This window comes from Pelmatolapia mariae, linkage group LG16_19 (genome assembly GCF_036321145.2).
Source record: "Pelmatolapia mariae isolate MD_Pm_ZW linkage group LG16_19, Pm_UMD_F_2, whole genome shotgun sequence".
Taxonomy (NCBI): Eukaryota; Metazoa; Chordata; class Actinopteri; order Cichliformes; family Cichlidae; genus Pelmatolapia; species Pelmatolapia mariae.
In genome coordinates, this window is record NC_086241.1 from 22,731,694 (window position 1) to 22,746,793 (window position 15,100).

Genomic DNA, 15,100 nt, shown 5'->3' on the forward strand with positions numbered 1-15,100 from the left:
TTACCTTCCAACAACCCTTTAAAAAGTTGTGACAGAAAGAAAACCACAAGTTGAGTTGGCCAGAGGTCGAATATAAACCGGCAACAAGAATCTACCTGCCGTAATTCTGGATAAAGGTGTCGACTAAACGTCTAAACGAAGCTTAAAATAAAACCAACAGTGCAGCCAGTGGAGCGTAGAGTGGCGTATCCTGGTGCTTGTCAGAGTAGGGACCATTTCAGAACTGTTTTCTGGGTTAGCCTACCGCGATATCTCCGAGGACCAGACCAGCTGCTAGTCACATTCATTTCACTTCCCATTAAAGGTGAAATAAATCAGGAGTCCCCACACAACCTCCTAAGAGACGCAGGAAACACACACACAAAGACACATACACGGACACGCATGAAGAGGAAGTTGGAGACACATGAATACACATAAACACACATCACTGCCCGTGCATGTGCAAAATAGGTGTCTACATTCAGTCTAACCTGGGTCACATGCGCCGAGAATGTCAGAAGGAGAGGAAATGCAGTGGATGTGTGTTTGTGTGAGCGGCTGTGTGTGTGCGCCTGCCTGCGTATGTGTGTCTCTCTGACAGCACAGCGGTGAGAGTGAGTGGGTCTGTGTGAAGGGGGGCTATTTCTGGCGTCTCATTTTTTTTTTCCTGCTGCCGCAAAGAAACACGATCGGCGTCCGGGAAACGAGAGCTGGCAGCAAGCAATCATCTGCCTGCCACACACAAACACGCACACACACACACACAGGCGCACACACACATGCGTGCGCACACACACAGACACACACACACACACACAGACACACACACAGACAGCACCTCGCAGCGCTGAGCAACACGCGCCATGGCAACGGAACAGCCGCAATTAGAGGCGAAGAGCCTTTCCCCTCCATCGAGGGAGAGACGGAGAGCAAAATGAAAGGAAGAAAAAGAGCAGGCGAGGGGGAGAGAAAGGGAGACAGGAAGGTGGGGGGAGGGGGGAGGCTGGGCAGAGACGAGTGTCAGAGAAACGGCGCTGCACAGGAAGGAGAGAAGGGAGAGCGGGAGCGAAAACGGAGAAGACGATAAAAGAGGTGAAAACGTGGAAGAGTGAGGCCATGGAAGGGAACGAGGGGCCGAGAGCGATGGAGGAGGAGGAGCAGAGAAGAGGGCAAAGGGGTGAAGGAGCGAGGCTGAATGAAAAAGACTAAAAAAGAAGCCGAGGAGGCAAAGAGAGAGAGAGAGAGAGAGAGAAGGGAAGGGAAAGAGGAAAAGGAGGAGTAGGAGAGATATCTAAAAAGACAGATTGCAAGACATGAGTGAGACAAACAAAAGAGATTACGTGCGAGAGAAACCAAGATAAGACTTGGGGGGGGGGGGGGGGCAAGGAGGTTAGATAGAGAGAAGGGAGAGATGGAGAGGCTGGTGGAGGCGTGCGGAGGATGGGGGAGGATGGTAGGGGGTGGTAGGCTGTTTCTCCTGTGTGAGCCAGGCTAATGAAAGATGAATGAGGGAGGCAGTGGTGAGAAGGAGAGTGTGGCTGCGGGCGATGCCTGGCTGAGCTGCTGTGTGCGCGCGTGTCGGGGTTTTGTGTGTGCGGCGTAGTCGAGCAAGTCTCACAAAAGGGATGATGCTGTGTACACAATATCAGGAGCAAATGGTCAACAACAATAAACACGAAGACACGCTTCTGCGCTCACACTTGCGGGCGCATGTAGCCTTAAGTCTCAGCCTGCTACCACCTGTAAGCATGCAGTCAATCATTAGTACTCGCACAGCGTCTCCGAAGCCTCGCTCACTTATTCAGACCTTCCATCTATCATGCTGTCACTCACTCTTTGAACCCGTCTATCTCACCCTCCGCATTCTCTGCAAAATCCCTCATTTACTGCCTCTCCCTATCTCCTCCAATATCCCACCCTGCCAGTCTATACCACTTTCCTTCCCTCCGTTTCCCTCTCCTCCTTCTATCAGCGTTCACCTTTTCTCTTTTTTTTTCTGCCTCTAATTGTTGTGCCGAACATCCTCAGAGCTGTGGGTGAAACGCACTTTAACAGCTTGGACGAGAACTCCTTCCCCAGAGTGGAGGGCAGCCAGACAGAGAAGTCATCCTGAACCCGATTGCACTTCCTCCGCTCTGTGACTGACTGCCTTACTTCTTTTTTTTTCCTCCCTCCAGACAAATCACATGCTTCGCAGTGCCCAAACAAGGCTCTCATTCTGCCTGCGGTGCCGCTGCTGACAGCGAGTCGGAACTTTTCTTTGACTAGAAAGTCTAATTCGGTAAAATTGAATTTGATATCCAAGATAAATTATAGGTGGGACAAAATCAATGCAACTATGGGACAGTAAAGAAGGAGATTTATATATAATTTTTTAAATGTATGCCAAGCTCACTTGATATTCTACTGCCTTTCCTGTAGGTTTCAGAAAGGTTTTAGCTTTTAAGCCCCTAAAACTAAATCCAGCTCAAAGGTTTCTATTATATCTATATTTCTAAAACATTTAAAAAGACAAACACTAATCTCAAACAGAGAGGATGAAAAATGAACTAGACATTGTCACAGTTTATTTTCGTCTAATTATTCTTCACAGTGCTTCGAGCCATGATAGCCTTTTAAAGGACTCAAAATATGGTAGAATCCACTTGTTGAATCCAGATTCTTCACACGTAAAAGCTCTAATCTTTGTGGTTTTTCCTCTCAATAATCTCAACAGACAAAGCAATAAAGAAGACTTTTTTAAGCACTCCACACTGGGTTTTTTAAACTCAGTGCCTGAAATTCATTTAAATTAAAACTTGACCTGTTGATCCGTTGGTTGCTTGCGTCTCTTTGATACATGTGTGGTGGCCTTTAGGGCAGCAAAAACCCAGGACAGGCTTTTCTTTGTACAGTGACAACATGTGATCAACCGCGCAAACGTGTGTTCAGCTCTAATGCTTGGGAAGTATCTGCTAGAGGTTGGTGCGCTTTATCTTCTTTCTCCTGGGTGTAACGACACGTAGATGAAACCACGGTTTGCATGCGCGTTGTGCTTGTGTGTCTGCGCGCGTGTGTACTACAACTGAAAACTGGAAGATGATCTACTTTGAGCATAAGGTCAATATGGGTGTAAATGCTCGGGGTATGACTCCCATTACAGACAACCTTGCCACTAAAGGATGGCATGCTTGGTCCAAACACGTGCATTTTTGCCAGAATTTCTGGAATAATCCTGAAACACACAAACAGGCACACCTGCATGGGATGCGCACACACACGGTAACAGACAAAGCGGCATACACAGACCCCAGGGACTAAAGCGGCTAACGTTCACCAACAGAATAAAACCCAAACAAAGAGACATCCTGTTTCCTGGAACACAACACCGCACAACGCACTGTGCTGGGAGCCAGTAAACGCACACACACACACACGCACAGAGACACACACACACACACATAAACAAAATCTCTTCAACGTGCATCGAAGCATACGTGTTTCCCTGCACCTGATTCATGTACCTGCATGTGTCTGTGCGTCCAGTGATGCCACTGGCTGTGCCTCAGAGTGTTTGTGCGAGTCAGTTCGTCCTTGTGAGCGGCTGTGGCTAGAAGTGTGTCCGTGTGTGTAGGGGTGCGTGTGTGTGTGTCTGTGAGAGAGAGGAGGGAGGGAGGGAGAGCAGATGATAGAGTAGGCTTTAGCTATTCCCTGGAGTGTGAGGCAGCGTTTACGGCACTCACAGAGCAGCCAGAGTGATGAATATTTAAAGACGTGCCTGAAAGAGCAGAGGGAGGGGGAACAGGGTATGTGTGGGTGCGTGTGTATGTGTTTATGTTTGCATACGGCAGAGTGTGAGGGAGGTTATCCAGTATCTCCTTTAGGTTTTGCATGTGTATACCATATGCATATGTGTTCATGTACATATACACCAGCATGACCCTGTATGCCTATATATGGATACTTGTCTACATGACCTACATGTATGTAAGAACAGTCAGGTCAGTACAGTGCAATGTGTTGGGGTCATGCAAATTGTTTGTGTGTTCTGCAGGTTTCATTTACATGTATGCAAAGAGATACATGTTACAACTATGTTTCTACTTCAAAACTGAAAATTCAGCCTTGGTGTGTGTGTGTGTGTGTCCAGCCTTGATATGGGTGGCCCCTATGTGTGTGTGTGTGTGTGTGTGTGTGTGTGTGCACTACACACAGCCCTGTAGGCCATCTCGCCGTCTCGCTAAATGGGGATGAATAGCGGAGAGTCACTGCTGCTCAATGGGAGACGAATGGCTGTGTGGCTCTCTGTCTCCAGCTGCACACCAATCACTGCCCGTGATGCAAACACAAGCGTGCGCATGCAGGCGCGCACAGTAGGCATGGTCACATAACCACCAAATATTATGTGGGTCGAACAGCTGTCTGTGGCTACGCTATCGCACAGGCAATCGGGTTGCTCAAAGAGCATGACGTCTGATGCTATAGACAGGTCAGATTTGCAAACATTGATGTTCTCTGTGTGTAAATAAGTTAAAATAAAATGTCAAAATTAAAGTATTAGAGGTTTCACTCTATAGTATGTGCTTTCTTAAAATGTTAACTTTCACTCTGCGCAATTACAGTTTAAACCAAGCTAATCTCAACTTTAGTGGCAAATCCCTATAGACTGTCATGTCACTCCTGCGAAACCGCAAATCAAAGCATCCCAAAAAAGACAAGAATGGTTCATTTTGCCTCTAGATCTGAAAAACAAAACAAAACACCACTTATCTGCAAGTTATATCAAGTTCAAAACTTATTTTAGCAAACAGGACAACGCTGCCACTCTTACGCTGTAAATTGAAAGTGAGGCGATGGTTAAATAAAGAAGGCTTGCAGACAAAAAAAGATGAGAGTTTGGAACCTCACATACTGCCTTTCAGCATCAGCTTACTTGTTCAAGTAAACAAAATACACCACAAAAGATAGTAAGGGTATACAGTACGAACCACACACCAGACTAGACACACATGCACACACGGGGAGTCACAAACACACGTCCATATGCGCTGAATGCAAGATATTCCGAGAAGCGTAGAGGCAAGGAACGGAAGGAGGGGACTGTAGAAAGGGAAGAGAAAGCAGTAGTGAGAAAGGGAGAGGGAGAGCAAGAGCGCATCCTGGGATGCAGAATGCCGAATACAGTGTGATAAGAGTTAATGTATCCCCCCCCCCCGCCCCTCCCTCCATCCCTCCCGTTTGGCTCTCTCTTTCTTCCTCCCTCCATCCATCCATCCCTCCCTCCCTCCCTCCCTCTCTCCTCCTCCCCCGCCTCCTCCCCGTTCTCTTTGAGGGATGAATAATAACTGCTGCTCTGAGATTTCCTCCCTCGTTTTTCAAAGCGCAGAGCGGAGATGGGGAAGGTCTGCCTGGCCCGGGTTGCGCGTGTGCGCACACACACAAAAGTGCAGACACGCACTGAAGCACACACAGATGCGTGCGCACACTGTCTTGTTCTCGCTGCTCGCCTGGAGCAGGGAAATCAGATCTCCTCCAGAGAAAGACGAGTGGGGGTGTAGGGGGGCTAGGCGCTGTAGGGAGCCCATACAAAAAAATAAAAAATAAAAAAATAAAAATCTTGTGCTAGCACCGTATAGGCCTATGCACACACCACGAAAACCACACAGACAGCACTGAGTGAAACCAAGAATAACTAGGAGGATGCAAGCTACCTCCTGGAGCGGCAGGGTGAACTCAAGGTTACAGACACATCACCGGTTCAAGCCCTGCCGCCAGGGCCAATCTATCCATGCTGAAGCGCCCCCCTGCACAAGGCGCGTAACCCTGATTGCTCAAAGCCAAGCGGCTTTGAAAACTGGAGCTACAGCTTCAAGACAAAGCCGTAAAGAAAAAGAAGGGGAGGAGAAAAAAAAAGCACTGAATGGTAAGGCCGATTTGGTGGTGCGCTTTGGTGTTTAAAAGGGGATCGGGATGCTTTTGAGGAGAGCAAGAAGTCTTGGCAAAAGACGAGCAGGCTGTCCGGGAGGAGCACTTGCACATCGAGCTGCGACGCGCCACAGAAATCGGCAGCTAGGTTCCGAAGAGAGGGCTTATTTATGCAAACAAGCGTACAAGCGCGCACAGTAGGAATCTAGACAAGCCTTGTAAACAAACACACACCCACACCATAAAGCACACAGGGGAGGCGATGTGAGAAGCAGACTGTGAAAACTCTAGTCGTGCCCAGGCAGTGCTTACACACACACACAGACGCACACACACACACACACAGACGCACACAAAGAGCTGAGAGAGACTGAAGTGGGAGAGCGCGAGAGAAAGAAGGAGAAGGAGAAAGGGGAGGAGAAGGAGGAGGGATGAGTGCGAAGGTGCGAGTGTCTGGTGCTACTTTTGTGTTGCCAAATGAGGGCAAGCGAATGAGTGAGTGCGAGAGAGAGAGAGAGCGAGCGTGTGAGAGAGATGGATGTGTACGGTGAAATGACGTATAATGGCTTGTCCGTGCGAGTGTGTGCAAGCGCGGGCGACACGAAATAGGAGCGTTTTCCCATTTCAATTCGCAACAGCTGGTGTCGAATTAACACATTTACCAGTGTGCATTTGGAACAGATTAAAATTGCGTGTGGCGTGTGACTATGTGCGTGTATGTGTGTGTGTGTTTGTGTGTGTGTGGCAGCAGCAGATGAGGGCCAAAACAAGAGTGTGTTTGTGTGTGGGAGTGTCTGTGTATTAACGCAATGGATCAGGGCAGGGAGAAATGGCACAGAGAGAGAGAGAGCAGCAGAGAGGGTTGCACAGCGAGCGAGCGAGAAAGAGAGAGCTCTACCCGACGGCTTTAGCTGCTGCCCTGGGCCGTCTCTCTAAGCCCTGTTTAGGAGGCTTTGGAGCTCAGATAGAAATAATCCCCCACTCAGACACACACACACACACACACACGCGCTAGGCATGCACACACAAAATAAAAAACGCACGCACGCAAACACATAGGAGCTGTCGCGGGCAGACGCGAAGAAGCACACACTCCGGTTGAGGCGGACAAACAAGTGCGCACGCATTCACGCCGACACACACACACACACACACACACACACACAGGGGAACAAGCAGAGACAGCACATTCGCCTCGACATGAAACCAACCACCCACCCACGCGCACGCACGCTCTCATATACAACAAAACACACACACTAAGGCTGTCTGCCGTGCGGAAGCAGAGCACAGCGACATCGGCACGACACCGTGACAAACACTTTACACACTCCAGCACTCAGCAGAGGGGAGGGAAGGAAGGAGGGAGAGATGGAGAAAGAGGGGAGGAGGAAGAGGTGGAGGATATGAGGCAAGGGGAGGGAGGCGAGTGAGTAGGGGAAGGGGAGGGGGGGCTAACAAATTAATAGGAGCCGGAGATATATACAGCCAGCGCTGCTGAACGGGGGAGGAGGAGGAGGAGGACGACGACGACGAGAGAGCAATTCATTCCCGTTTTCTACTCGTTCGCTCTCTGGAGAAAGGCAGAGCTGAGCTGAGCGAGAGCGTATTTGCTCAAGAGAGGGGAGAGAGAGAGAGGGGGGCTTTGTGTCGCTGAGGAGAGGAAAAGTGGAGGAGGAGGAAAAAGGGAGGGGGTGGAGTGGGGTGACATAAAAACACAGCAGCAGAAAGATGGAGCGCCTGAGCGAGGAAGAGTGAAAATAAGAGGACAATAACAAAGACTTTTTGAGCGTAAAAGAAGGCGAGAGGAAGGGAAAGTGGCATTAAGGGAGGGAAAGGGGGTGGTGTGTGTAAGTCGGGGTGGGGGGGGCAGCGTTAGCGCAGGATGCAGTTTGTCATCTTCATCAGCCGACAGCCGGGGCACGGGAGGAAAGGAGGAAAGGGTCTGGAATGGATGGAGAGGTGAATGGAGGGGGGGGGGGGGGGGGAGGGTGGGGGGGGGGGGGTGATGGGCAGTGTTTGAGCAGAGCCTTTGAAAGACGTTGACCCTGTAATTGACCTGTGTCTCCGCCTACATCGCCGTGGCGACAAGCAGAGCCGCTGCAGCTAATCACTTAGTAACCCTGACCTGTCAATCACACCAGTGCTGTGTTGAGATGGGGAGGGGGGGCAAATGAATGAAGAAGGAGAGGGAGGGAGATGAGGAGTAAGGAAAGGAAAGGAAAGGAAAGGGAGGGAAGGAGTAATAACAGCGCTGGGGTTATCATTTACTGGACCACCCGCCTCCTCCCACCCAACCCTCAGCCGACGAAGCTTGGGTTTTATAAAAGCCAATAAAACGCTCTATACCTCCATCTCTCTCTCTCTCACACACACACACACACACACACACGCCCTCCTTTAGCGTTCAACTGCTACGGACGGAAAGAGGGAGAGCAGTGCTTTCCGAGAGTTCAGATAACAGAGAGAGCTAAAGAACGGGAAAGGCACATCAGGGCTTGGAGGGTGGGAGGAGATAAGATAGCAGAGTGAAGCCCCATGCAAATAAAACAACAGAGTTTATAGCTGCACAGGTGTGTGTCTGTGTGTTACCTGTTGATGAGGGGAAAGATGGACACGAGCAGGTAAACGGAGGGATACCACTTCAACGGCTTGATCTCCTCTGCCAAGGAAACCTAGATGAGAGAAAATTGGCTGCTCACCCATGTAGAGAAACTCAAATGCTCACGTTAATGCTCTCGTCTCGCCTGTGCGTCGCGCACACACACGTGCACGCGCAGCGTCAGTGTCTTCACTGGAAGATCAGAGCGCAGGGGCGAGAAACAAAGGCCAATTAAAACCTAATAAAATATTAACCTGCTGATAATACGCAATATCCACACAGTTATGAGAAGAAAACGGGGATTTCAATTAAACGAGAAGCAAATACTTTGCAGCAAATGTGAAGGGGATGAATTCAATATCTCGTGGACAAGCTGAGAGGAAGACAGAGACATGCTGCAGCAGCAGCTAAAAGTCGAGGAGGGGGGCGAGAGGCTGGTGGTGGAGAGCTTTTACAAGCCGTTATCTAATTCCCGGGAGAGGAGGACTCTTGCGTCCGGAAGAGGCTGAGAAGCGCGGCCCCTGGATTGATTTTCTGCGCTGTGCTGTTTTTTCGCCCCCCTCCTCCTCCTCAAGGCTAGGTCGCAGCAGCGGAGCCAGCGCAGAGCTTCCTTCTCTTTCTTTCTCCCTCTCTCATACACACACACACACACACACACACACACACACACACACACACAGTCGGATCCAGGAGGCAGGCCCACAAGCTCTGGTCTCTACCCCCACATGGAGGAAATTAATTACTCACCAGAAAAACCCTGAGGCAGTCGGGCTCTAACGCAAGCATTTTAAACAATTCAGATGAAATCCAGTGGTATTTTATCTTAGGCATATATGCGTGTGTGTTCTTGTGGGGGGTACCGAATGCAAGAGGCGGTGTTTCACCGTGTGAGAAAGGTTGGCTGTATGTGATCTACTGAACAGAGACCAGTCGTATTTCCACATCACTGTCTTTAACAGCACAACCCCAAGGCAAAAACCAAGCTCAGCCCGATTAGCATCTATTATCACGGGAAGCCCTGACGTCACTGGCCGTGTCAAGATCTGCCAATTGCTAACTTGTGTGTATGGTGTGTGTATGGTTGGGCGCTTGAGTGTACGTATACTGCGAAGAATTTTGCAATGAGGAAGAGGAAAAGGACAGCCTGAAGGATGCTGCATGGAAAAGGCAATTTGTGGCTGTGTGAGCATGTGTGTGTATATTTTGGGGGGAAAAAAATAAATCCAGAAAAAAAAACAACTTCAAAGACTGCTTGGAGCCAAGTAATCTCAGATCAGATTTCGGTGAGGCGTAGAAACAGGCATTTGAGGAATTTCAGTGAGCCAAGGAAAGGGTACAGAAGGGTTGAAGGGAAACAGGAAGAGTGTGGGTAAAGTGCCTCCGCTGCCTCGTGTTTTTAATCACAGTCCTCCAGTGTCAGAGGCCCCTGCGCTGCTCGGGAAGCAGAGGGGGGAATGAAACCGTAATTATATGAAGAGGGCGCAGCGGTCCCAACGTTAATGACACACGCTAGATTACAGACAGCAATCGGGAGCGACCCATCCCCTCCACCACCAAGCACAGCACTCACCCGGGCTTGCGCTCGTCTCAGGAAAAACTTCCTCTAAAAATAACAGGATCGGGTTTTAACTGAGGGCACTTTAGCACTAAATTCAAGGACTTTTTAAAGGATTTTTGGGAGTAAAAATCAGGAACTAAAACTGAATAACATAATAGATGGAAAATGTTTCTCCTTAAAAAGCTGTACTACAGGAGGCGCAGCAGCAGCATCTGCTGCAGTATTTCAGACTTTCAGTTACAACTTTTAAGCCAACATGGCTGAGAAGTCCTGAAAGTGCTCTTTTGCTGATTATTTTTACCTTGAAGATGTCAAACGTTGCCGATTCTTTGAATTACTGTGGTTTAGTAATGATGCAAACAGACACTCCTTTGTTGTGCATTCATTCGTAACTGATTACACTTCTGATAAAAAACAAAACAAAAACTTGGCTAGGTTTACAAGAAAACGGCGACTGATTACAATCCACACAGCTTTATCGCCGTAGGCTGAACACAGAAAAGTCACCAGCATCACTATGGGGTAAATTTTGCTGGAGAACTGGCCAGCTCAAACCCTCAGGTGTGTGTGTGTGTGTGGCTGTGCTGAGCTCTGGGTTTTCCCCTCGCAGCTGAGAGGTTTGCTGGATGAGGGTTTGGGTCAAAATATTGCATCATTTATTTGCAGCTTGTGCATAAAAAAAAACGTTCAAGACAGGACATACTTTTGAGATAACTAACATTTAAAATAGAGCAGTGGAAGTTGGAAAGCCCGGTTGTTAATGTCTGTGTCATTGCTTGGTTGCTTTTGAGCACAGTGGGGATTCTCGGTCTGTCTTTGGTCGGCTTTTGCATGCTGCGTCACGTATGATGCTCACCATATCTAACATACCACGATACAGTGATTCTGCAATATTTAGGCTATTGCAAGGCAGTCGTCGACAATACATTATGATATCTGTGTTAGATTAGCATGCATTAGTATGTATGCTGTCATTGTCTATGTATGAACTTTATTATACATTTTAAAAATAAGTAAATTAAATTAATTAGCTCTATGATTTGACTTGTGCCACTGTCTGCTTTTTCCCTCTTCTGTGAACGGCTTCATCTTCTTTGAAAGTTATTTCACTTATATTCATTTTACTACCATTAATTTGATAAGCCTGACTTATTAAATAGCGACTTTGGTAAGTGAAGCTGGTGGGGAATCCTTTTAGACACCCTGTGTGTTTAAATAAATATACAGATGTCTGACGGCAGGGCATCGATAACGTAACACAAGAGGAAGAACTGCCTTAGTAATATTGTGTTCCAGCCATATATTGTTATATCACTGCTGATCGTTTAACAGCTGGACAGCTGATCCCTTAAAAAAAGGAGGCATGTGTGTTTTGTCAAAGTCAAACGTCCTACTGAGAGCCCTTGAGAGAAAAACCGCATACTATTCCCCTTTGCTGGCCAAGAATAAAATAAAAAGTTGATAGGCCAATTAGAATACACACACACAGAGGGTACCCTCAGTGGTTTGCAAGGTTGTGCATGCATGCGCACACACGCACACACACTTGTATAGACATAAAAGTAGAGGCCACTGCATTGTTACTCAAGGCAAAGCTTGTGTGGATCGGTAAACAAACATCTTGAGAAGATAACGAACAAGCGACTTGCTGTTTGCTCAGCCAGTTTTGTTGCTACCCGACGGGACTGAGCTGCTGTGTGTGCAGTTGTGCAAATGTATTTAAAGGTGCGCACGCGCGCATGTGTGAGGGGTGCCTGAAAAACCGTCTTCCGAATATCCTCTCGTTGACCTGTGCCGCTTCAAAACCTTGTGGCAATCATGTGTGCTCATGCATGAACACAAACAAATCGCTCAAGAAATACACGCGCGCACACACACACACAGATGGGTCACAACATGTGACTTACAGCACTGATAACTGCCAGCACTAGTTATGTACGTCACCACTCCAGCCAGATGCATACGCACATGCACTCAGAGAGCGGGAGGGGGGATGATGCTGCGCTGAGTCAGGGAGGGAAAAAAAAAAGGGTTGGGAACTGCGTGTGGACACAGGGCATTAGGGGTTTGAGTGTATGTGTGCATGTGACAGTAACAGAGAATGTGTGAGGCACAGAAGGAGGGAGACGTGGCAGAGTGAATGGAAATCACCAGAGCCAGCGGTCTTCAGACACCCAGCAGGAATCGCTTTCTCTAGTTTACACCTGCTGCTACACACTCGTACACACATGAGCAGGAGCTCACTGGTTTGGCAAGCACAATCTGGGAGGCTGTTGTTGTTGTTTTAAAGCATCGCAGCGCGTGCATAAACTCTCATAAATATTCATGTCCATGAACCTGGCTTGCTGCTTTATTCATGCTGGGTATGAGCACAACAGTGAGAGAGACAGCGAGAGAGGGGGTGAGAAAGACAGAAAGAGAAAGACAGGGAGAAAAAGAGAGAGAGAGCGTGAAGTGAAAGGCAGAGAGAGAGAGGAAAAAAAACAGATGGAAATGAGCAGAGTGACCGGGAAAGAGAAATACGAGGAAAGAGAGTGTGATAAAAACCACTGCTGACTTATTTACACTCTGTGCTACACATAGCAATTAGCCCACATGAAGACCGTGTGTGTGTGCATTTATGTGTGTGTGGTCACACATTCATGCACACGCGACTCCGCTTAGGGTTACGCCAGTTCACCGTGCAGTAATTATGTCTGCCACTTAGGGGCAGCATCTACATAACCTTAACCCTAACCTGCCCTCCGACACCTCACCCTGCTGGGCGGAGAGGCAACACCAAACAAGGAGGAGGGAGGAGGACGGAGGGAGTGCGAGGGATTGCTGCTGCTAGTTTTTCCTACTATGCATTAGTCATATTGTTTCAATAGCACCTGGTTAGGGAGAAGTAAGGCTTTATAGTCTTCCTGGTGAACAATGCATCATGAGCAGTCAATGAACCAGGTAAAAAGACGTGGCAAAAACCTGTTTAACGATCCACTTTCTAGTACCAGGATTTTCAAGAAATCTACTTTTGTTCAGCTTTTCCAAACTCTGTGTCTCACAAGAGATGAGAAAATTGTTAAAAATCAAAGCAGCGGAGACAAGAGGCTTTTAATTTTCAAGTGCAGGTCAAGCATCTTAGATTTCCATCATGCAACCAGCTATTTCATAAACCCTTCCTGCCTACATCCTTTATTTAATTTCTGCAATATTTTGTGTGTTGTGGCAACACTATGAGAAGCTTGCAGAACTGACTGCCTCACATTTAAACAGTGGCTCCATTGTGTAGTGGTTTACACATTTAAATAAAGTTATGTCTCCAGTCACTTTGAGAAGGCTGGCTTTTAAATCTGCCTTTCAGTGAGTCCTGCTGCGATCGGAAAAATTACTTTCGCGAGATAGTTCTGTTCACGCATAACCCAGCACTAATGTGTAAAATCAGTGAAGTGCCCCTTCAGACTAGACTAGGTTAACCCTCTCCCCAATTAATTTTCCTTTTTTCTATTCCCCTTATTTCTCCTCCTCCTCATGTCGCACTTCTCAATCTGTCTTGATTTACACCTATCTCCTGCTCCGTTTAAAAATGAAGCTTAAACACACCTTTACGTGCATGCACACATTTATATACACATACACAAGAGCTCACACAGGAATAGATTTGAGAGGTCAAATTGCTCCCTGCTGTGTTTGACACCTACCCAGCGTGAAGGCAAGAGCTAATCCTACAGACACGCTAATCCTCACGTTCTGTGTTTATACGTGTACATGTGCGTGTATGTGCTAAGAAATTTGATGGTCAGACCATTACCTTGCGCCTCTCTCGCTCTGGGTTGAAAGTTCCCAGCCATGACTGCATCTGTGCAGAAAAGACACAAAATAGGAAGAAAGAGGTCAGGGCAGCTAAAAAACAGAAAAAAAAAAAGAAAAATTGCAGTGATTTTACGATTTTAATCGGATGGGTTTTCCTAGTGAGGAGTGATATTGTGCTTAGAGGTCATTGCCTGCAGTGAGAAACCTGAACAAATATCACACTGACTACCACATCAATGCAAAATCCCACCACCTTCTTACACGCCTCAGCAAAATTGCCCAATTCACAACCGAGCGCACAGCTTAGAGGCAGAAGGGAGCTCTTAAACAGCTCCCAGCATCTCGCAAAAAAACCCCTGATCAGCTTCAGTGCACACAATTTGACAGAGGAAGAAGAAAACAAGGCGGAGGGTAGGGGTGTGTGTGAGGGGGTTGCGTGGGGGAGAAAAAAAAAGAGAATTTTGTTTAGAAAAAAGTGTCGGGAAAAAAAAGAAGTGGAGCAAACATGGCAGACACGAGGCCTTTGGAAAGAACGTGGGAATAGTTTTCGCTCTTCCTCTGCGTCCTCTCTCGGGGGAATGAATGGAAAATGTCAACAGGCAGGCGCAGGAACACACATGCACACAACCATGCACAGGACTGGGGATTGGCGATGGTGGGATAGGAGGGAGGGGGCTGTATGAAGCCAGAAGGTTTATGTAACCCAAGACATCAGAGACAAATCTCTGGAGGCCCTGTGCGAGCTTCATACGCATGCACAAAAAGGCAGCATGAACAACATGCACTAACAGCTCTTCTATTCTGCTATTTATTAACTCAATGTTGCCATGGTTTCTCGGTGCTGACGTGATTGTCATTGTAAATCTATGCATGACCGTGGTGTTTGTGCAGTGCGGGGATAAAAAAAAAAGAAAAAAAAAAAAAAGGACAGCCGTTTGGTCATTAGATTCAACTTGTTTCCACAGCAGCCCTCTGCTGCCCAGCTGAGCACCGCTATCCATCAAAATCAACAAACGCTGATAATAAGTGGCAATATCATTAGGCTTTGGCCAGGTCTCCACGTACCCGGCTTTCGTTGCAGTCTCTCTTAAGCCACGCTACTGAAAGGGAAGCGGTTATGCTAGTGGCGTGTTGAGGGGTGAGGGCTGGAAGGAAGGGAGTGGACATGTACAAATTGCATCTGTAAAACAAACACACTCCCAGAGCTCTCTGTGTGGCCCGAAATGACTCATTAGCCTTCAAATCCCTCCAGTTATTATGAG

The 15,100-nt window shown here is 47.7% G+C and overlaps 1 protein-coding gene across 1 annotated transcript in view; it reads right to left on the minus strand.

Moving 5' to 3' along the window:
• si:dkey-100n23.5 overlaps window positions 1-15,100 on the minus strand; it is a 51,294-nt gene that overhangs the window by 15,693 nt on the left and 20,501 nt on the right. The window contains exons 10-11 of the mRNA XM_063498280.1: window positions 13,837-13,884; window positions 8,479-8,561 (exon numbers count right to left, since the gene is read on the minus strand). Coding sequence (XP_063354350.1) covers window positions 8,479-8,561; window positions 13,837-13,884 — 131 coding nt within the window. The remainder of the gene's footprint in view (window positions 1-8,478; window positions 8,562-13,836; window positions 13,885-15,100) is intronic.